Raw genomic sequence first — 18754 nt, 5'->3', positions numbered from 1 at the left:
ACATTCCAAAAGACATATTTGTATGTTAGAGGTTTTCACTAACATTAAATGTTAACACTCAAATCAAAGTAATTTAATAGTAAATGAATGTACCAAAATAAAGTAACAAAAATGTATAAATATGTGAGAGATTTTGTTGTTTTTACAGAATTATAAAATAGAATACTCTCTACAAATGTGTTTGTGTATATGTACACACACACACATATATATATATATATACATGTTATAGTGTTCATTTAATACATATCTGCAAATAAACCAAATATTTAACAGAAATTATGTCAGATTTAACAAATGGTTTAAACTCTAGTGGTGGCTGGATGCTGCACAGGTGACAGGACGTATGGGCGAAGAGGACATGTCTCCAGCAGCCAGCTATCACCAGAGCCAAACACCCTCTTCAGCCACCTGCAAACTGCTGAAGTGTCCCACACAAAAGAGTCATGTATGCTTCCATCACCCACCCATCAGGCCATCACCCACCACCTCCATAACTTTCCAACAGCATAATAATGCAGTATAGCTAACAACTGAATTTAAAGCATTGTTTCTTCTTATTGCCCTCTAAAGATGTGAAGCCTGATGTTGAAGGGCCAGACTGGAGAGGGCCTGATGTTGGAGGCCTGGACTTTGAAGGCAAAGGTCTGGTTGATGCACATGTATCCATATCTCCAAGGATCCTTCCATTGCAACAGGCCCCAGGATGGCCAAAACTGACTCTTCCTCTGTAGGGACAGGAGGAACTGAACTAATACCGAATCAGTCTTGTTTGCTTCCCTCTTACGTGCCACAGCCCTCTGCTTTGTCAGACTTGCGAAGTCCCTCCACTTATTCCTGACTTTGTCTGGGCTTTGTCCATATCCATACCTAGCATTGATTATTTTTTGAGTGATTTCTGCCCAGATTTTATTTTTGTCAGCATTTGTAATGCTATTTTTCAGCTTTGAAAATAGCTGGAAATTATTATTTTCCACCACCTTCTCAAAAATAACTGCAATTTCAAGCATTGAAAATTGGGGTTTTCGTGTCATTTTCATTAACACGTCAGAATGGCAAGAAGACATAAATAGGAAAGATTGAGCAAAAAAAGCAATCAACAACAGTACATCACAGTTTTTCAAAACCCATCTTTTTTCAGTTGTGGTTAAGTAGCCTATCAATATTACATAAGAGATAGTATTTATCTGAAATTGTGAAATTATTGACATTGGGATCAGAAAAGAGCACATTTTTAACTCTGTGTGTGTATAATGTATTGCAGAACAATGATTCGTTATTGCAGAATGATTCGTTATTACTCGACTCCTACGTAACGTCATATCAAAAGCGTAATTCGAGTCGAAGAAAAGAGAAAATAAAACCAACTGTAGGTGGCGGTATGTGCTCATGTCTCCAGTCAGCTATTAGATCAAAGAAGAAGAAGAACGACGGCTCAAACCAACGCAGTTTGACCTGGATCTGCGACACAGGTACCATGGTTTCGGGAAACAGTCGTGACTAGGTCGTTCGTTTTCATAAAGATGCATCGTACTATGGTGGTTAATCTGCGAGCTACGTCGTTGTACGGGAAACGCACCCCCGAACTCCCGAACTGATGATTCGTCATCCCGCTCCGAACTCCCGATCTGACTCAAATGATTCGCGAACCCGCTACCAACTCCCGAACTGATGATTCGTCATCCCGCTCCGAACTCCCGATCTGACTCAAATGATTCGCGAACCCGCTACCAACTCCCGAACTGATGATTCGCCGTCCCGCTCCGAACTCCCGATCTGACTCAAATGATTCGCGATCCCGCTACCAACTCCCGAACTGATGATTCGCCATCCCGCTCCGAACTCCCGATCTGACTCAAATGATTCGCGATCCCGCTACCAACTCCCGAACTGATGATTCGCCATCCCGCTCCGAACTCCCGAATGGTTTCAAATGATTCACAAACCCGCTACGAACTCCTGGACTGACTCAAATGATCCGCGAAGAAATTATACTAGAAATCAATACTAGAAAAAAATAAAATAAAATAGAAATACTAGAAATCATTCTAATATGATGATTTACTGCTCAATAAATATTTCTGATTATTATCAATGTTGAACACAGTTGTGCTGCACAATATGTTTGTGGAAACTGTGATGTATTTTATTTTTCAGGATTCACAGATGAACCGAAAGTTCAAAAGAACAGCATAAATCGTTTGTAACATTATAAACATCTTTACAGTCACTTTTGAATGATGTGTCCTTGATGAATACAATTATTGATTTCTTCTTTTTATTATTATTTTTTTATATATTTTTTTGTACATACACCAAACCTTTTAATTCCACAAAAATATATTAGACATGGTTTTTACATTTTTTTATGATTTCTGAAGACCATATGACACTGAAGACTGGAGGAATAATGCTGGAATTACAGCTGTACATCACAGAAATAAATTAAAGTTTAACACAGATTCACACAGAAAACAGATAAATACAGCCTTGGTGAGCAGAAGAGATCTTTCCAAAAACAAAAACCTCATTATTGCAAACTTTTGGCTCATACTTGTCAATGTTACTCTTATCATTATATAATTAGTTACAGATGAATTTAAACTGATTGTAAATAAGGTAAGTAAAACACAGGTTTGTGCTAGAGCCGTATGGAAGTGATGTTTTATTTGATTGAATTACACATTGAGTTGTAAATTATTTTGAAATGAAGAGCAAAGCATTATATTTTATTAAATACTGTGCAGATTTTAATTTCAAAATAAACCCCAGCATGCGTCTTGTTTTGAGTTCGCTCCTGAAATCCTTCAGAGAAACCAAACACTTTTTCAGGAAACGTCTTCCACTAATGAGATTAGCTGATTACTGCTCGACTCTTTGAAGATATACAGAGAATTAGCTAAATCATTAATTAAACTCTGATTCCTGTTTTATTGAAAATGTTACCCTTTACAATAAGCTAGTATACAGTACATCATAATGCATGTAGTGATGTATTTTACTTTCCTACAATGAAGAGATACATATAATTATGTTCTATAACTGTGGTTGCAGATCATTTGATGCATTATAACATGCAAATTATTAATATATTAAAATACTTTTATAATGCACTGTATATAAAGGCTTCAAGTAAGATGTTAGCTACCAAAATGTTTCATTATAAACACAGATAGGTTTGGTTGCATAAAATCAGGTTTATGATTTTGAGTTAACGTTAAAAAAAATACTTATATAAACACTTCAGCTTATTTTATTTGTTAATTGCCAAGGAAATATTTTTTTCTTATTAATTCTGTGGTACTTAAACTAAAATAAAAGATGTAGATAAAACAAAAACTATATAGACATTTAAAAATAGAAAAAACAACAAAAATACACCAAATTTACTAAAATGTTAAATGAAATTAAAATGAAAACTAAACAGCATAGAATTGCATGTGTTTTCGCGTGTAACTCGCTACGAACTCCCGAACTGACTCAAATGATTCGCGATCCCGCTACGAACTCCCGAACTGATTCAAATGATTCGCGATCCCGCTACGAACTCCCGAACTGATTCAAATGATTTGCGATCCCGCTCCGGGGTGCTTTCCCAAAAGCATCGTTAGCCAACTATGGTCGCAACTTCCGTCGTTACCAACGTAGTTCAACGATTTGGTGTTTCCCGAAACCATAGTTCAAACGAACATTCGCAAACTGCATCGCAAACTTGTGTCGTTGGAACGACAGCTCTCCACCTGTGGTTAGAAGTTCGTCGTTAGTTTGCTGTGTCGACGTCATTGATTGCGCCGCACCTGGGCTGTGTATTATTCAGAGTTATCGACCCTGTGCCCTATTCCTTTAGAAGATTTCACCATCCACTTTGAGTGATTTAAAATACTTAAAGTTGTGGTTTAAGTTTATTACCTAATTCGCCTTCTTTATTATTATTACAAATGCAGCTTGAAACTATATAGCAGCGTGGCCCTCGCAATTATTCTCCCTTCGAAGTGCCCTCTGAAAGCATTAATCTTGCCGATTGGAACATAGCCGCATCGCTTTGTTTGTGCGATGAAACGGTGAGTTTGTCGAGTGAGTTACCTTTGTAAAAACATTCCAAAAGACATATTTGTATGTTAGAGGTTTTCAGTAACATTAAATGTTAACACTCAAATCAAAGTAATTTTATAGTAAATTAATGTACCAAAATAAAGCAACAAAAATTTATAAATATGTGAGAGATTTTGTTGTTTTTACAGAATTATAAAATAGAATACTCTCTACAAATGTGTTTGTGTATATGTACATATATATATATATATATATAATGTATAATATGTATAATATATATATATATGTATAATATATATATAGAGAGAGAGAGATGGTATACACTGTTTGCAAAAGTTTTTTTTTTTTTTTAAATGTTTTTAAGTGTTAATTTAATACATATCTGCAAATAAACCAAATATTTAACAGAAATTATGTCAGATTTAACAAATGGTTTAAACTCTAGTGGTGGCTGGATGCTGCACAGGTGACAGGACGTATGGGCGAAGAGGACATGTCTCCAGCAGCCAGCTATCACCAGAGCCATACACCCTCTTCAGCCACCTGCAAACTGCTGAAGTGTCCCACACAAAAGAGTCATGTATGCTTCCATCACCCACCCATCAGGCCATCACCCACCACCTCCATAACTTTCCAACAGCATAATAATGCAGTATAGCTAACAACTGAATTTAAAGCATTGTTTCTTCTTATTGCCCTCTAAAGATGTGAAGCCTGATGTTGAAGGGCCAGACTGGAGAGGGCCTGATGTTGGAGGCCTGGACTTTGAAGGCAAAGGTCTGGTTATTGCACATGTATCCATATCTCCAAGGATCCTTCCATTGCAACAGGCCCCAGGATGGCCAAAACTGACTCTTCCTCTGTAGGGACAGGAGGAACTGAACTAATACCCCATCAGTCTTGTTTGCTTCCCTCTTACGTGCCACAGCCCTCTGCTTTGTCAGACTTGCGAAGTCCCTCCACTTATTCCTGACTTTGTCTGGGCTTTGTCCATATCCATACCTAGCATTGATTATTTTTTGAGTGATTTCTGCCCAGATTTTATTTTTGTCAGCATTTGTAATGCTATTTTTTCAGCTTTGAAAATAGCTGGAAATTATTATTTTCCACCACCTTCTCAAAAATAACTGCAATTTCAAGCATTGAAAATTGGGGTTTTCGTGTCATTTTCATTAACACGTCAGAATGGCAAGAAGACATAAATAGGAAAGATTGAGCAAAATAAGCAATCAACAACAGTACATCACAGTTTTTCAAAACCCATCTTTTTTCAGTTGTGGTTAAGTAGCCTATCAATATTACATAAGAGATAGTATTTATCTGAAATTGTGAAATTATTGACATTGGGATCAGAAAAGAGCACATTTTTAACTCTGTGTGTGTATAATGTATTGCAGAACAATGATTCGTTATTGCAGAATGATTCGTTATTACTCGACTCCTACGTAACGTCATATCAAAAGCATAATTCGAGTCGAAGAAAAGAGAAAATAAAACCAACTGTAGGTGGCGGTATGTGCTCATGTCTCCAGTCAGCTATTAGATCAAAGAAGAAGAAGAACTACGGCTCAAACCAACGCAGTTTGACCTGGATCTGCGACACAGGTACCATGGTTTCGGGAAACAGTCGTGACTAGGTCGTTCGTTTTCATAAAGATCCATCGTACTATGGTGGTTAATCTGCGAGTGACGTCGTTGTACGGGAAACGCACCCCCGAACTCCCGAACTGATGATTCGCCGTCCCGCTCCGAACTCCCGATCTGACTCAAATGATTCGCGATCCCGCTACCAACTCCCGAACTGATGATTCGCCATCCCGCTCCGAACTCCCGAACTGACTCAAATGATTCGCGATCCCGCTACCAACCATAGACGCTACCAACTCCCGAACTGATGATTCATCCCGCTCCGAACTCCCGATCTGACTCAAATGATTCGCGAACCCGCTACCAACCATAGACGCTACCAACTCCCGAACTGATGATTCGCCATCCCGCTCCGAACTCCCGATCTGACTCAAATGATTCGCGATCCCGCTACCAACTCCCGAACTGATGATTCGCCATCCCGCTCCGAACTCCCGATCTGACTCAAATGATTCGCGAACCCGCTACCAACTCCCGAACTGATGATTCGCCATCCCGCTCCGAACTCCCGATCTGACTCAAATGATTCACGATCCCGCTACCAACTCCCGAACTGATGATTCGCCATCCCGCTCCGAACTCCCGAATTGATTCAAATGATTCACAAACCCGCTACGAACTCCTGGACTGACTCAAATGATCCGCGAAGAAATTATACTAGAAATCAATACTAGAAAAAAATAAAAAATAAATAAATACTAGAAATCATTCTAATATGATGATTTACTGCTCAATAAATATTTCTGATTATTATTGATGTTGAACACAGTTGTGCTGCACAATATGTTTGTGGAAACTGTGATGTATTTTATTTTTCAGGATTCACAGATGAACCGAAAGTTCAAAAGAACAGCATACATCGTTTGTAACATTATAAACATCTTTACAGTCACTTTTGAATGATGTGTCCTTGATGAATACAATTATTAATTTCTTCTTTTTATTATTATTTTTTTATATTTTTTTGTACATACACCAAACCTTTTAATTCCACAAAAATATATTAGACATGGTTTTTACATTTTTTTAAATGATTTCTGAAGACCATATGACACTGAAGACTGGAGGAATAATGCTGAAATTACAGCTGTACATCACAGAAATAAATTAAAGTTTAACACAGATTCACACAGAAAACAGATAAATACAGCCTTGGTGAGCAGAAGAGATCTTTCCAAAAACAAAAACCTCATTATTGCAAACTTTTGGGCCATACTTGTCAATGTTACTCTTATCATTATATAATTAGTTACAGATGAATTTAAACTGATTGTAAATAAGGTGAGTAAAACACAGGTTTGTGCTACTAGAGCCGTATGGAAGTGATGTTTTATTTGATTGAATTACACATTGAGTTGTAAATTATTTTGAAATGAAGAGCAAAGCATTATATTTTATTAAATACTGTGCAGATTTTAATTTCAAAATAAACCCCAGCATGCGTCTTGTTTTGAGTTCGCTCCTGAAATCCTTCAGAGAAACCAAACACTTTTTCAGGAAACGTCTTCCACTAATGAGATTAGCTGATTACTGCTCGACTCTTTGAAGATATACAGAGAATTAGCTAAATCATTAATTAAACTCTGATTCCTGTTTTATTGAAAATGTTACCCTTTACAATAAGCTAGTATACAGTACATCATAATGCATGTAGTGATGTATTTTACTTTCCTACAATGAAGAGATACATATAATTATGTTCTATAACTGTGGTTGCAGATCATTTGATGCATTATAACATGCAAATTATTAATATATTAAAATACTTTTATAATGCACTGTATATAAAGGCTTCAAGTAAGATGTTAGCTACCAAAATGTTTCATTATAAACACATTGGTTTGGTTGCATAAAATCAGGGATATGATTTTGAGTTAACGTTAAAAAAAATACTTATATAGACACTTCAGCTTATTTTATTTGTTAATTGCCAAGGAAATATTTTTTTCGTATTAATTTTGTGGTACTTAAACTAAATTAAAAAGATGTAGATAAAACAAAAACTATATAGACATTTAAAAAAAATAATAATAATAAAAAACAACAAAAATGCACCAAATTTACTAAAATGTGAAATGAAATTAAAATGAACACTGAAAAATATTAAAATAACTAATTCAAACTCAATGATTCTATAAAACAAACAGCATAGAATTGCATGTGTTTTCTAACCACATTTAACATTTATTTTTCAGTTTATAATATAAAAACAGCTGTTTCAGACACTGTAAAACACAGTACAAATGAATGCATATCAGCTAAATATGTTGAATTCGGCCTGGGCTGTTATTAATCAGTTCATAGCTGTTATGAATGACATATGTTATGATATCTGTTAGATCTGTCCTGAAAGATCAGAAGGATGAAAATCACAATCTTATCAGCAGCTATGAACATCAGGCTTTTTTTTATTATACCATCTTTATTAGTTATTTTCCTCACAAACAGAGACAGAGACAATATCAAAGACATTTTTCAGCTTCCCGCAGATTTTAATAGGCATCCGTTTTATTGCAGAAGAAAAGAGAAAACCCCAAAAGTCAAACTTTAAAGGTTTATAAATAGACTAAAATGAATTCATTACAGAAGCACAGGACAAAGAATATTGACATGAGAGAAAGAAACGCCAGAAAAAAAGTCAGAATTTCAAGATATTAAACTCAGAATGCTGAGAGGTAAACTTGCTATTATAATTATATATCTTTCAATTCTGAGGAAGAAAACACCACACTTCAAGATCTAAACTTGCAAGTCTGGATTGTAAGAAAATGGAAATCAGAGCTGCTTTGTCGTAGTATAAAAGCGGTTATTAATGGTTCGATAGATACTAGAAAAGAGCAATAATTCAATTTGCATTGCATTATTGAATCGTCCTACTTCAGTTTAAAAAAAGCAAGTTCAGGAGCTCAAGTAGCGTTAGTTGAATTAATAACTTCAAGAAATGAAGTACAAATCGCTTAAATTGTGCTTAAATGCTTAAAACATGTTGCCATGAAATAAAAATAGTAATTACAAGAAATTAAACTCAGAAGTATGAGGGAAATGACAGATTTGTGAGATGTAAACCTGCAATTGCAATTTAAAACTCACAGTCTGGGGAAAGAAGTCCAAATTGTGAGATGTAAATTACCGTATAACTCCAGATTCAGAGAAAAAAAGTAAAGACTGTGCGATTTAAAAAAAAAAGAGCCAATATTGCAAAAAAAAACCTTCCACTTACTTAAATTCAATTTTTGCTTTAAAATTTTAAGTAGAATCAAACACATAAAAAACCTTGTCTAGTTCAGTTTTGATGAGTTCTGCTTGTATAGGACAGTGTTCAGAAGGAAATGAACGTCTGTGCTCATTCTTCTGCTTCATGTGTGTTTCAGGTTCTGCAGACAGCTGCAGCGCCCTCTGCTGGACACAACACATTCATCAGGAGCACGTCGTGATCATCAAGGGTTAATAGAGTCAGTCATTAATGACAGATTCAGATCTTTGTTTGTTTTTAATGATTTTGATTAAACAGCATGAAACATTTAAGTAACACAAACCAACTAAACCACAGAACATCACATAATAACATCCGATTTTAATTCTATTGTGATCGAAGAAAAGCATTTAATATGATTCCCTCTTAAAAAATGTTAATATACAAATATTTCCAAAATTTAATACCTTTTTCCCAGTACATTCAGACATAAAATAATGCAGACCTGACAGTATGTGATACAGCAGGACTGATGCTCTTCATGTTAAATCCTGTTCACCTGGAGCTCCTTCTGAGTGTTTCTTCACTGATGCTCTTCATCTGACATCAGTTCTGAGAGAAAGCTTATTTCCACCACACAATACAATTATAGAAAAGACAACTGTGAGTTTATATCTCACAGTTCAGACTGAGTTTTTATCTTTCAACTGCAAAATTCAGAGTTTTTCTCAGATATGCAAGATTATTATAATTATTATAATTTTCCCCCCACTTTTTTTCAGAATTCTGCGTGTGCATGAGGTCAAGTCAGGAGTCTTAACATTTTGGGGAAAACTTGAGAATTGCAAAATGTAAAATAAATTCTGAGAAAACTTGATGTGAACTTGAAATTAAGAGTTTTTTTCCTCATGCAATTCTCAGGAAAAATGTCAAATGCATTAGAAGGAAGATGTAAACCTGCAGTTAAGAGTTTATAGCATGCAACTGTGACAAACTTGTGATTCTGAAAAAAAAAAAAAAAGTCAAAATTGCAATATTTTAACACTCAGAATTGGAGTTATGAGGAAAAAAGTCAGAATTGCGAGATGTAAACTCAGAATTTTAGAAAAAAAAATTAAATTTGCAATATATAAAGCCTCACAATTGCACATTGTTCTAATAACCAGTGATTCAGAGTAGAGGAGTCTGGTTGTCTAGTGAGTGTGCTGTGTGCTGGAGATCTCCTGACAGGAGCAGAAGGGGAACGTCCCACAGCAGGGCTGCAGCCAGGGCTTCCACAGCACCTTCTCCCAGCTCAGCTGCTTCTCCACCGGCCTCAGACTCCTCCGGTGCTCCGTCACGGCCCGCTCCACCCGCTCCAGCACCTCAGAGAAGAGCGGCTCGGTGTCTGGTGTGAGAGGAAGGCTCTCTGACGGATCTCTGCTGAGGTCGAACACCAGCGGAGGACTGTGATACGTCACAAACTCCCCGTGACACAGACAGATGTTGATGTCGTAGCAGCCCACGGCTCCCGCAGGAGAGAAGTTCGGCGTGAAGAAGTGAACCTTGAAGATGGAGTCACCTGAGGAGGACACCATAGACTCCATCAGTACAAAAACATTACAATTTACCGGTGGCTTATAATATCTGACTCGGTGTGTGTGGCTGTTATGCACAACTGGGTAATTACTCAATTAATATACTGTAAATATCACACATGTGTCCCTGCAGCACAGAAGCAGTCAGTAGCACAGGGTTATTTGTAGAAATAAGCATTATCCATTTCTCTTTTATGTCAAAAATCATTAGAATGTTAAGTAAAGATCATGTTCATGAAGATATCTTGTAAATTTCCTACAGTAAATATATCAAATCTTAATTTTTGATTAGGAAAATGAATTGCTAAAAACTTCATTTGGACAACTTTAAAGGTGATTTTCTCAATATTTAGATTTTTTTGCTCCCTCAGATTCCAGATTTTCCAGATTTTCATAAAGTTGTATCTCAGACAAATATTGTCCTCCTCACAAACCAGACATCAATGGAGAGATAATTTATTCAGCTTTCAGATGATGCATTTATTTATATTTTTATTGATCCTAATGACTGTTTTTTTACGGAGCTCCGCACATGACTTGCAGGAAAAAATATAAGGCTAAATCTGGCGCACGATTTAGCAAATCGAGCAAACGCAATAGTAAATCGAGGGAACGCAATAGTAATCATGTGCACGTTTAAGTACATTGAGGGAACGAATTAGTAAATCGTGCATACAATTTATTAATTCTTTCTTGCATGTCATGTGCGGGGCTCCGTAGCTTTGTGCTCCAGGGTTACAAATATGATTTTAAAGTGTTTAATTATATATCGGTTAGGTTTCCTAAAGATGAAGAGTTTCATGATTCATCCTTGTCTGTGTTTTGTGAGTATAACATATGCAATGCCAAAACTGCAAAAATAATCAATTAATACATTAATAACTAATAATAAAAATAAAAAAATGTATTACATTTATTTGCCAGCTTTGCCAGTATTCAGACTGACATTAGTTCATATTCAAACCTTAAGCTGATAAATTTGATTCATTTCTGTGAATCAGATCAAACTCTGTTTCAAAATATTGATTTAAAACATTGAATCAAAAAACGAAAAGCAGTGAGACACACTATCTGACAGAAGACTGGGGTCAGTAAGATTTGTAATGATTTTGAAATCAGTGTCTTCTGCTCACCAAGGATGCATTTATTTGAACAAAAATATAGTAAAATTTTTACAATATTATTACAGTTTAAAATCTCTGTTAAAGTGTAATTTATTTCTGTGATGTGCAGCTGTATTTTCAGCATCATTCCTCCAGTCTTCAGTGTCACATGATCTTCTGTGTGTGTGTGTGTCTCTGTGTGTGTGTGTGTGTGTGTGTCTCTGTGTGTATCTGTGTGTGTGTGTGTGTGTGTGTGTCTCTGTATGTGTCTCTGTGTGTATCTGTGTGTGTGTGTGTGTGTGTGTCTGTGTGTATCTCTCTCTGTGTGTGTGTGTGTGTGTCTCTGTGTGTATCTCTCTGTGTGTGTTTGTGTGTATAACTGTCTGTGTGTGTGTTTGTGTGTGTGTCACTCACTGTTAGTGGGGTGCCAGCGTACAGCGTTCAGGTACATGCCGCAGTAGTGGAACATGAACTCGTGCTCTGAGCGACTGCTTCTGTTCTCCAGCAGAGGCATCAGATCGTGACCGTCCAGAATCCTGACACACACACACACACACACACACACACACAGGTGATGCTAGGGTGTTCTGGGTGATTCTAGACTATACTAATATATTGTGTATTACTTCAGCTCTCTAAACTCTGTGTTTTCTGACGCTCTGAGGTTGTGGTGTTGTACCTGTCCTCCGGCAGCGCTCCTCCTGCCAGCTTCACCACCGTGGGAAAAACATCCATCAGACTGGTTGGTTCTGACACTTCTCGTCCCGGGATGAGACGCCCGGGCCAGCGAAATATTCCCGGCACCCGGATCCCTCCCTCCCAGCCGCCCATGGCCTTCCCACCTGAACACAACAGGGTCAGTATCAGACCTCATTCTGACGGACAGCGTCGTAACAATGATAATAACTATAATAACACATTTAGTTGCTTGTATTTTTGTTTACATTTTCATTTTTAATAATGAACTTACAGGATAAGAGTATAGGCTCATGCATAATTTATTAATGATGAGAACAGATGAACAGAAACTATGCGTCACTTTTCATATTCAACACTGAGTGTGAATTCCAGTTGTAAATGACGATGTCTGCTGTTGTGTGTCGTACCGCGATATATCCCGTTCCAGCCTCCTCTAGGACCTTCTTCGATGTGGCCGCCGTGGTCAGAGGTGAAGTACATCAAGGTTTTCTCCGACAGATTGAGTCTTTGGATGGTGTCCATCATTCTGCCTGCGATCAAACACAAGATCTTCACCTGGGTCATGATTTAAACAGATGATTCTGAGCTGAATGATCTGTGATCCTGTGATCTGAGGGCACTCGAGTGTGTTCACTTAGAGCGATAGTTCACTCTTTCTTCTTCAGGAGAACAGTAAAGAGGTTTTTAGCGGAGACTGTGTGATTCATAAACACAAGTCCATAGCTCCCGTCACTTTGAGAGTCAAGAAACATAAACAGGCAACCCAGAATCAATCCCTGTGACTCCTGATGATATATCCAAGACTTATGAAGCAAAACAACCAGTCTGTGCAAGAGACTTGTTATTGACAACATTATTACCTGTAATCTAGTCTCAGACAGACGGGGAAATATGATTATTTTCTGTGAACTGGTTCAATACACTAATTTGTTTATGTAATCATGCAATGACATCTCATATACACAATTATATTGCCAATAATGATGTGATGCATGGATGCATGCACATATGCACATATGAGCAGCTCATCACTCTTCTGTCCGAGTCAAACTGTGTCCTCAGTTCAGTGATTGTTAAAGGAACTGGAGCACTGAATCAGTTTATTCATCTCAGGATCAGATCCACCACTATTTTTGTCTCATTTCCAGTCACAGTGACTGACAAGGCGTATGAAAAATGAGTTTTCATTGAGTAACTTGGAGATCTGTGCTGTGTGAGTCCCAAACTGATTCAAACGAAACTGATTCAAATAGTTCACTAAAAAGAACCTGTTCAAAAGAATGATTCATTCTGAAACTGAGCGTTTGCCTGAGGCTCTGGATTACAGTAATAATGATGTAAATGTTCAGTTTCTTGCACAGACCGATTGATTTGCTTCATAAGACCTCAATGTCTCGTCTATAGCCACAGGGATTCATTTTGCATTGCCTGTTTATATTCTTTTATTTTTGACTCTCAAATCCTGGCAGCCATTGACTTGCACTTTATACGTAAATCACCAAGGACCAAAGTTTCAGATAAAAAAATCTTCTTTACTGTTCTACTGAATCCAAAAAATCCCCCACATCTTGCATGGCCTCAGGGAAAGTAAACCAACAGCACATTTTAATTGTGGAGTGAACGATCACTTTAGTTGTTATACTGGATTCATGAACTGATGCTTTCTTCTTTTCTCCTCACTTACCGATCATCCAGTCCGCTTCTTCTACATTGTCCCCATACAGCCCATGTTTGCTCTTTCCAGCGAAGTCCTCGGACACAAAGAGGGGCGTGTGCACATGAGCCAACGACAGGAAGAGCAGGAAAGGCTTGTCTCTGTGTCTGACATCATAAATCACACCAGACATCATCACCTTAAACCAAAACCAGAGAAGTTTCCCACCGCAGGCTCAGGAAACGAGTGCGTGGGAAACACAAGTCGGGACACGTCTAATATTTTCAGCATTACCACATGATGAAGCAGGCATGCATGCAAACCACGGCTGAATCTCACCAAACACGTCATGAACACACGCACGAATTCAACAGAAGTGAATGAGAAATCACAGTTTGAATGAAGAAAATTAAGCTTTTAATAAAGACCCCTATTATGGACTTTTGACTTCATGCAGTGTTTCATGCAATTACCTTTCAACAAAGATCTGAGTGAATGATAACATCCTGCACATACTAATATATTTACTTGAGTCTCCCCCCTGAGATTTTAAGGTAATGAATAAATTAATAATTCTCCAGTGTTGGTTAATGGTCACATGACTTGCAGGTAAATCTTTTTAGTAAGGGTTTTGTTTTGATTGTTGTTAGTTTAACAAGCCCCAGGAGTTTGTGAAGTGCTTGTGTAGGTGGGTGGATGTGTTGCACCTCTCCACGAATCCCTGGGCTTCTCTCATCAGCCTGGCGTTCAGTGTCTCCAGCTTCATGGGCTGCTCCAGCACCTCTCCGTTCCTCATGATGATGCAGTTCCAGGTCCGCAGGAGCTCGAAGGGCACGAACCACACAGTGAAGCTCAGCAGAGACAGAGCGGCCAGAAACAGCAGGAGCGTCCCTGGGATCCGCAGCAGCCCGGCGACTCGGACCGGGAGCAGCGTGAGGAACGCCAGCGCTAGCAGCATAAACATGAGCCACAGCGTCTCCTGCATGTCCACCAGCACACCTTTACCTGCTCCGGGCTTGCAGTCGCTGAAGAGGGTGAAGGGAAGACCGTAGAAGAAGTCGAAGCCGTGATTGTTGGGATGATGGCAGTGATCGTTCCTGCTCTCACAGTTCACTCCCAGATGCCACTTTCCTGGTGAGGGAACACACTCATGCATTAATTGTGGATTTATAATTAATGTATTGTTTTTGTGCATATTTTATTTGTTTGTTTATTTATGTATTTTTGTGCATTTTACTTATTTTGTGTGCATTTTTTATTTATTATGTTTGTGCACATTTGATTTTTTTATGTGTATTTTATTCATTTAGTGTATTTTATTTATTTTGTGTGCATTTTTTATTAATTTATTATTTTTATTAATATTTTATTTGTTTCTTTGTTTATTTATTTGTAATTTTTCCCCCTCCATTTTTCAGATTTCTCATAATTTATTTCTCTTTTTATTTTATTTTCCCCTCTGTTATTATCATTAGTACTTTATTTTCCTGCTAACTTACCTAGAGTGAAATTGATATTTAATTAATAAATTGAAATTGTATCTGTATAACACAAAATCATATCGTTATCATATCATTTTGAGAAATTATTATTTTTTTTTTTTTTTTTGCGTTCCAGTGTTTGCATCTCCAAATGTCCTACAGGTTTGAACAACATGAGTGTGCGTATATGATCGTTTTTGAGTGCCTTGAGCTTAACACTATTATCTTGCTATAGCTGCTTTAGAGCAGATTTAGTGAATTTGTCTCTTATTTGATGAAGTTTGCACCGTTGATTCTGTTATCTACTTGTTAATCACTGTGTATCAATCTGTAATGTATAAAGTGCTGTAGAGATAAATGTGTCGTGACTGTTGACTGCACGAGGCCGTCTCTGTGACTGATTATGAGTGCATGCACGTGTCTTACCCACAATGCCAGTGGTGTAACCCTGCTTCTGCAGGAGTTTGGCGAAGGTGGTTTCATTGGGTGGAAGACCTCCAGATCCAGCGAGAAACAGAATCACCTGAACTCGTCCTGTGCTGCCCAGACCTTCACAACAACACAGACACAGACATCAGACGGATATCTGATAACACGCAAGACACGCTCCTCACCTCAGGATCAGATCATTTATTGACATTACAATCTCATGCAGTTTCATCTCCTGTCACTTTAAATGCTACAATGAATGTAGTTTCATCTGCCCTGAGTGTGATGTCTGGAGCGTGTGTCTCACCGGAGCGTGTGTGTGATGTGTATCTGGTCTGGAGTGTGTCTCACCGGAGCGTGTGTGTGATGTGTGTGTGATGTCTGGAGTGTGTCTCACCGGAGCGTGTGTGTGATGTGTGTGTGATGTCTGGAGTGTGTCTCACCGGAGCGTGTGTGTGATGTGTGTGTGATGTCTGGAGTGTGTCTCACCGGAGCGTGTGTGTGATGTGTGTGTGATGTCTGGAGTGTGTCTCACCGGAGCGTGTGTGTGATGTGTGTGTGATGTCTGGAGTGTGTCTCACCGGAGCGTGTGTGTGATGTGTGTGTGATGTCTGGAGTGTGTCTCACCGGAGCGTGTGTGTGATGTGTGTGTGATGTCTGGAGTGTGTCTCACCGGAGCGTGTGTGTGATGTGTGTGTGATGTCTGGAGTGTGTCTCACCGGAGCGTGTGTGTGATGTGTGTGTGATGTCTGGAGTGTGTCTCACCGGAGCGTGTGTGTGATGTGTGTGTGATGTCTGGAGTGTGTCTCACCGGAGCGTGTGTGTGATGTGTGTGTGATGTCTGGAGTGTGTCTCACCGGAGCGTGTGTGTGATGTGTGTGTGATGTCTGGAGTGTGTCTCACCGGAGCGTGTGTGTGATGTGTGTGTGATGTCTGGAGTGTGTCTCACCGGAGCGTGTGTGTGATGTGTGTGTGATGTCTGGAGTGTGTCTCACCGGAGCGTGTGTGTGATGTGTGTGTGATGTCTGGAGTGTGTCTCACCGGAGCGTGTGTGTGATGTGTGTGTGATGTCTGGAGTGTGTCTCACCGGAGCGTGTGTGTGATGTGTGTGTGATGTCTGGAGCGTGTGTCTCACCGGAGTGTGTGTGTGATGTGTGTCTGGTCTGGAGCGTGTCTCACCGGAGCGTGTGTGTGATGTGTGATCTGTGGAGCGTGTGTCTCACCGGAGCGTGTGTGTGATGTCTGGAGTGTGTCTCACCGGAGCGTGTGTGTGATGTGTGTGTGATGTCTGGAGCGTGTGTCTCACCGAAGCGTGTGTGTGATGTGTGATCTGTGGAGTGTGTGTCTCACCGGAGCGTGTGTGTGATGTGTGTGTGATGTCTGGAGCATGTGTCTCACCGGAGCGTGTGTGTGATGTGTGTGTGATGTCTGGAGCGTGTGTCTCACCGGAGCGTGTGTGTGATGTGTGTCTGGTCTGGAGCGTGTGTCTCACCGAAGCGTGTGTGTGATGTGTGATCTAGAGTGTGTCTCACCAGTGTGTGTGTGTGATGTGTGTGATGTCTGGAGCGTGTGTCTCACTGGAGCGTGTGTGTGATGTGTGTGTGATGTCTGGAGTGTGTGTCTCACCGGAGCGCAGGGCGTAGCGTCCCGTCATGAAGGCGCTTCTGCTGGGAGTACAGAGCGGAGCCGCAGACAGATGCTGAGTCAGCTTCACTCCCTCCGCCGCCAGACGATCGATGTTTGGAGTCCTTCAGACACAACACACCATTCACCAGGAGACATTCACTCATAGTGTTAGACTCAAAGAAGAGCATGCTGCTTGCAACGTGAAGGTCACAGGTTCGATTCCCAGGGAATGCATGAACTGATCAAATGCAATGGATAAAAGCCTAAAGCATTCGTGTAAATGTTTTTCTGTTCTTTTTGGAGTTTGTCAGACATGATCACTATAAAGTGCTGTGTTTGTTATTGCTGATGCATTTTTAAGCAATATTTATATTGTTCTTCATCACTTATCTTTTTCATAACAGGACTGATCAATGACAGAACAGCACTGCAGTGTTTCCAGGTAAAACGTACTTTAATTTATTACTTTTGCATGTTGTTTGCACAATTATTCTGTGTGCACTGTACAGCAATTAATTATCAATGATGCATTTTATTAGTATTATTGTTAAAATATGCATAATGTAGATTACATCATTTTTAGATATCATAATCTACTGATTTTGCAGGTTTTTTTTAAGCAGATTTACTTCTCTTTAAAGTCAGTAATTCGTGCAGTCTGAGTGACCTGATGGTGTGGTTTCCATAGCAGCCGATGTCTCCGATGCCCAGATCATCAAGCATCATCAGGACGAAGTTCGGTCTGGAGTCCTGCTCTGATCCAGCTCTGCTCACAGGAGAACCGGACCAGAGCAGAACCAGCACAGCGGAGAACAACCTGCAGAACAGAGGAGCTGGGTCAGACTCTGCTGTCATATTAACATCTGTTCTGAACTCTGCACACACACACACACACACACACACACAGACACACACACACACACAGACAGACACACACACACACACACACCCACACACACACACACCTCAGACTGTGTTGCAGCAGCATGTTCAGAGGAAGCCGCACGAGCAGCCGAGAGTCCCGGATGAGCTTTGATTCGTCAGATGCAGAAACACGGAAGTGTGAGTGATTGCACGCGCTCTTTCTCACTCTTCTGCTGCAGACGAGAGTTTGACCCTCAGTTTATGTAATGACTGATTTATTAACAGCACAGAATCAATCTGTGCCTTTATTTAACGCGCTTCCAGCTGTTTTCTCCACATAAACCCGACGAACAGCGCACAATCTCTCTTTTATTCGCCTATCTTCCCTTAAACCGTCCGATTTTCCCGATTCCTAACAGTATTCCCCC

At 39.3% G+C, this 18754-nt stretch overlaps 2 protein-coding genes across 7 annotated transcripts in view; one reads left to right on the top strand and one right to left on the bottom strand.

The window, feature by feature from the left end:
- Positions 1-18754, top strand: part of LOC113109177 (NACHT, LRR and PYD domains-containing protein 3-like) — a 1077877-nt gene that overhangs the window by 907182 nt on the left and 151941 nt on the right. The gene's annotated exons all lie outside the window — the stretch shown is intronic.
- On the bottom strand, positions 10056-18326 carry arsh (arylsulfatase H). The gene is made up of 9 exons (XM_026272841.1): positions 18130-18326; positions 17463-17584; positions 15834-15956; positions 14634-15057; positions 13957-14093; positions 12680-12802; positions 12253-12415; positions 11988-12109; positions 10056-10454 (listed from the first exon to the last, which is right to left on the bottom strand). The coding sequence occupies exons 1-9, from the start codon at positions 18315-18317 to the stop codon at positions 10087-10089; spliced, it is 1770 nt and encodes a 589-aa protein (XP_026128626.1). The 5' UTR covers positions 18318-18326; the 3' UTR covers positions 10056-10086.

Source organism: Carassius auratus, chromosome 9, assembly GCF_003368295.1.
Source record: "Carassius auratus strain Wakin chromosome 9, ASM336829v1, whole genome shotgun sequence".
Taxonomy (NCBI): domain Eukaryota; kingdom Metazoa; phylum Chordata; class Actinopteri; order Cypriniformes; family Cyprinidae; genus Carassius; species Carassius auratus.
The sequence above is the reverse complement of the archived record's forward strand: the minus strand, read 5'-3'. Positions and strand labels throughout refer to the sequence as shown.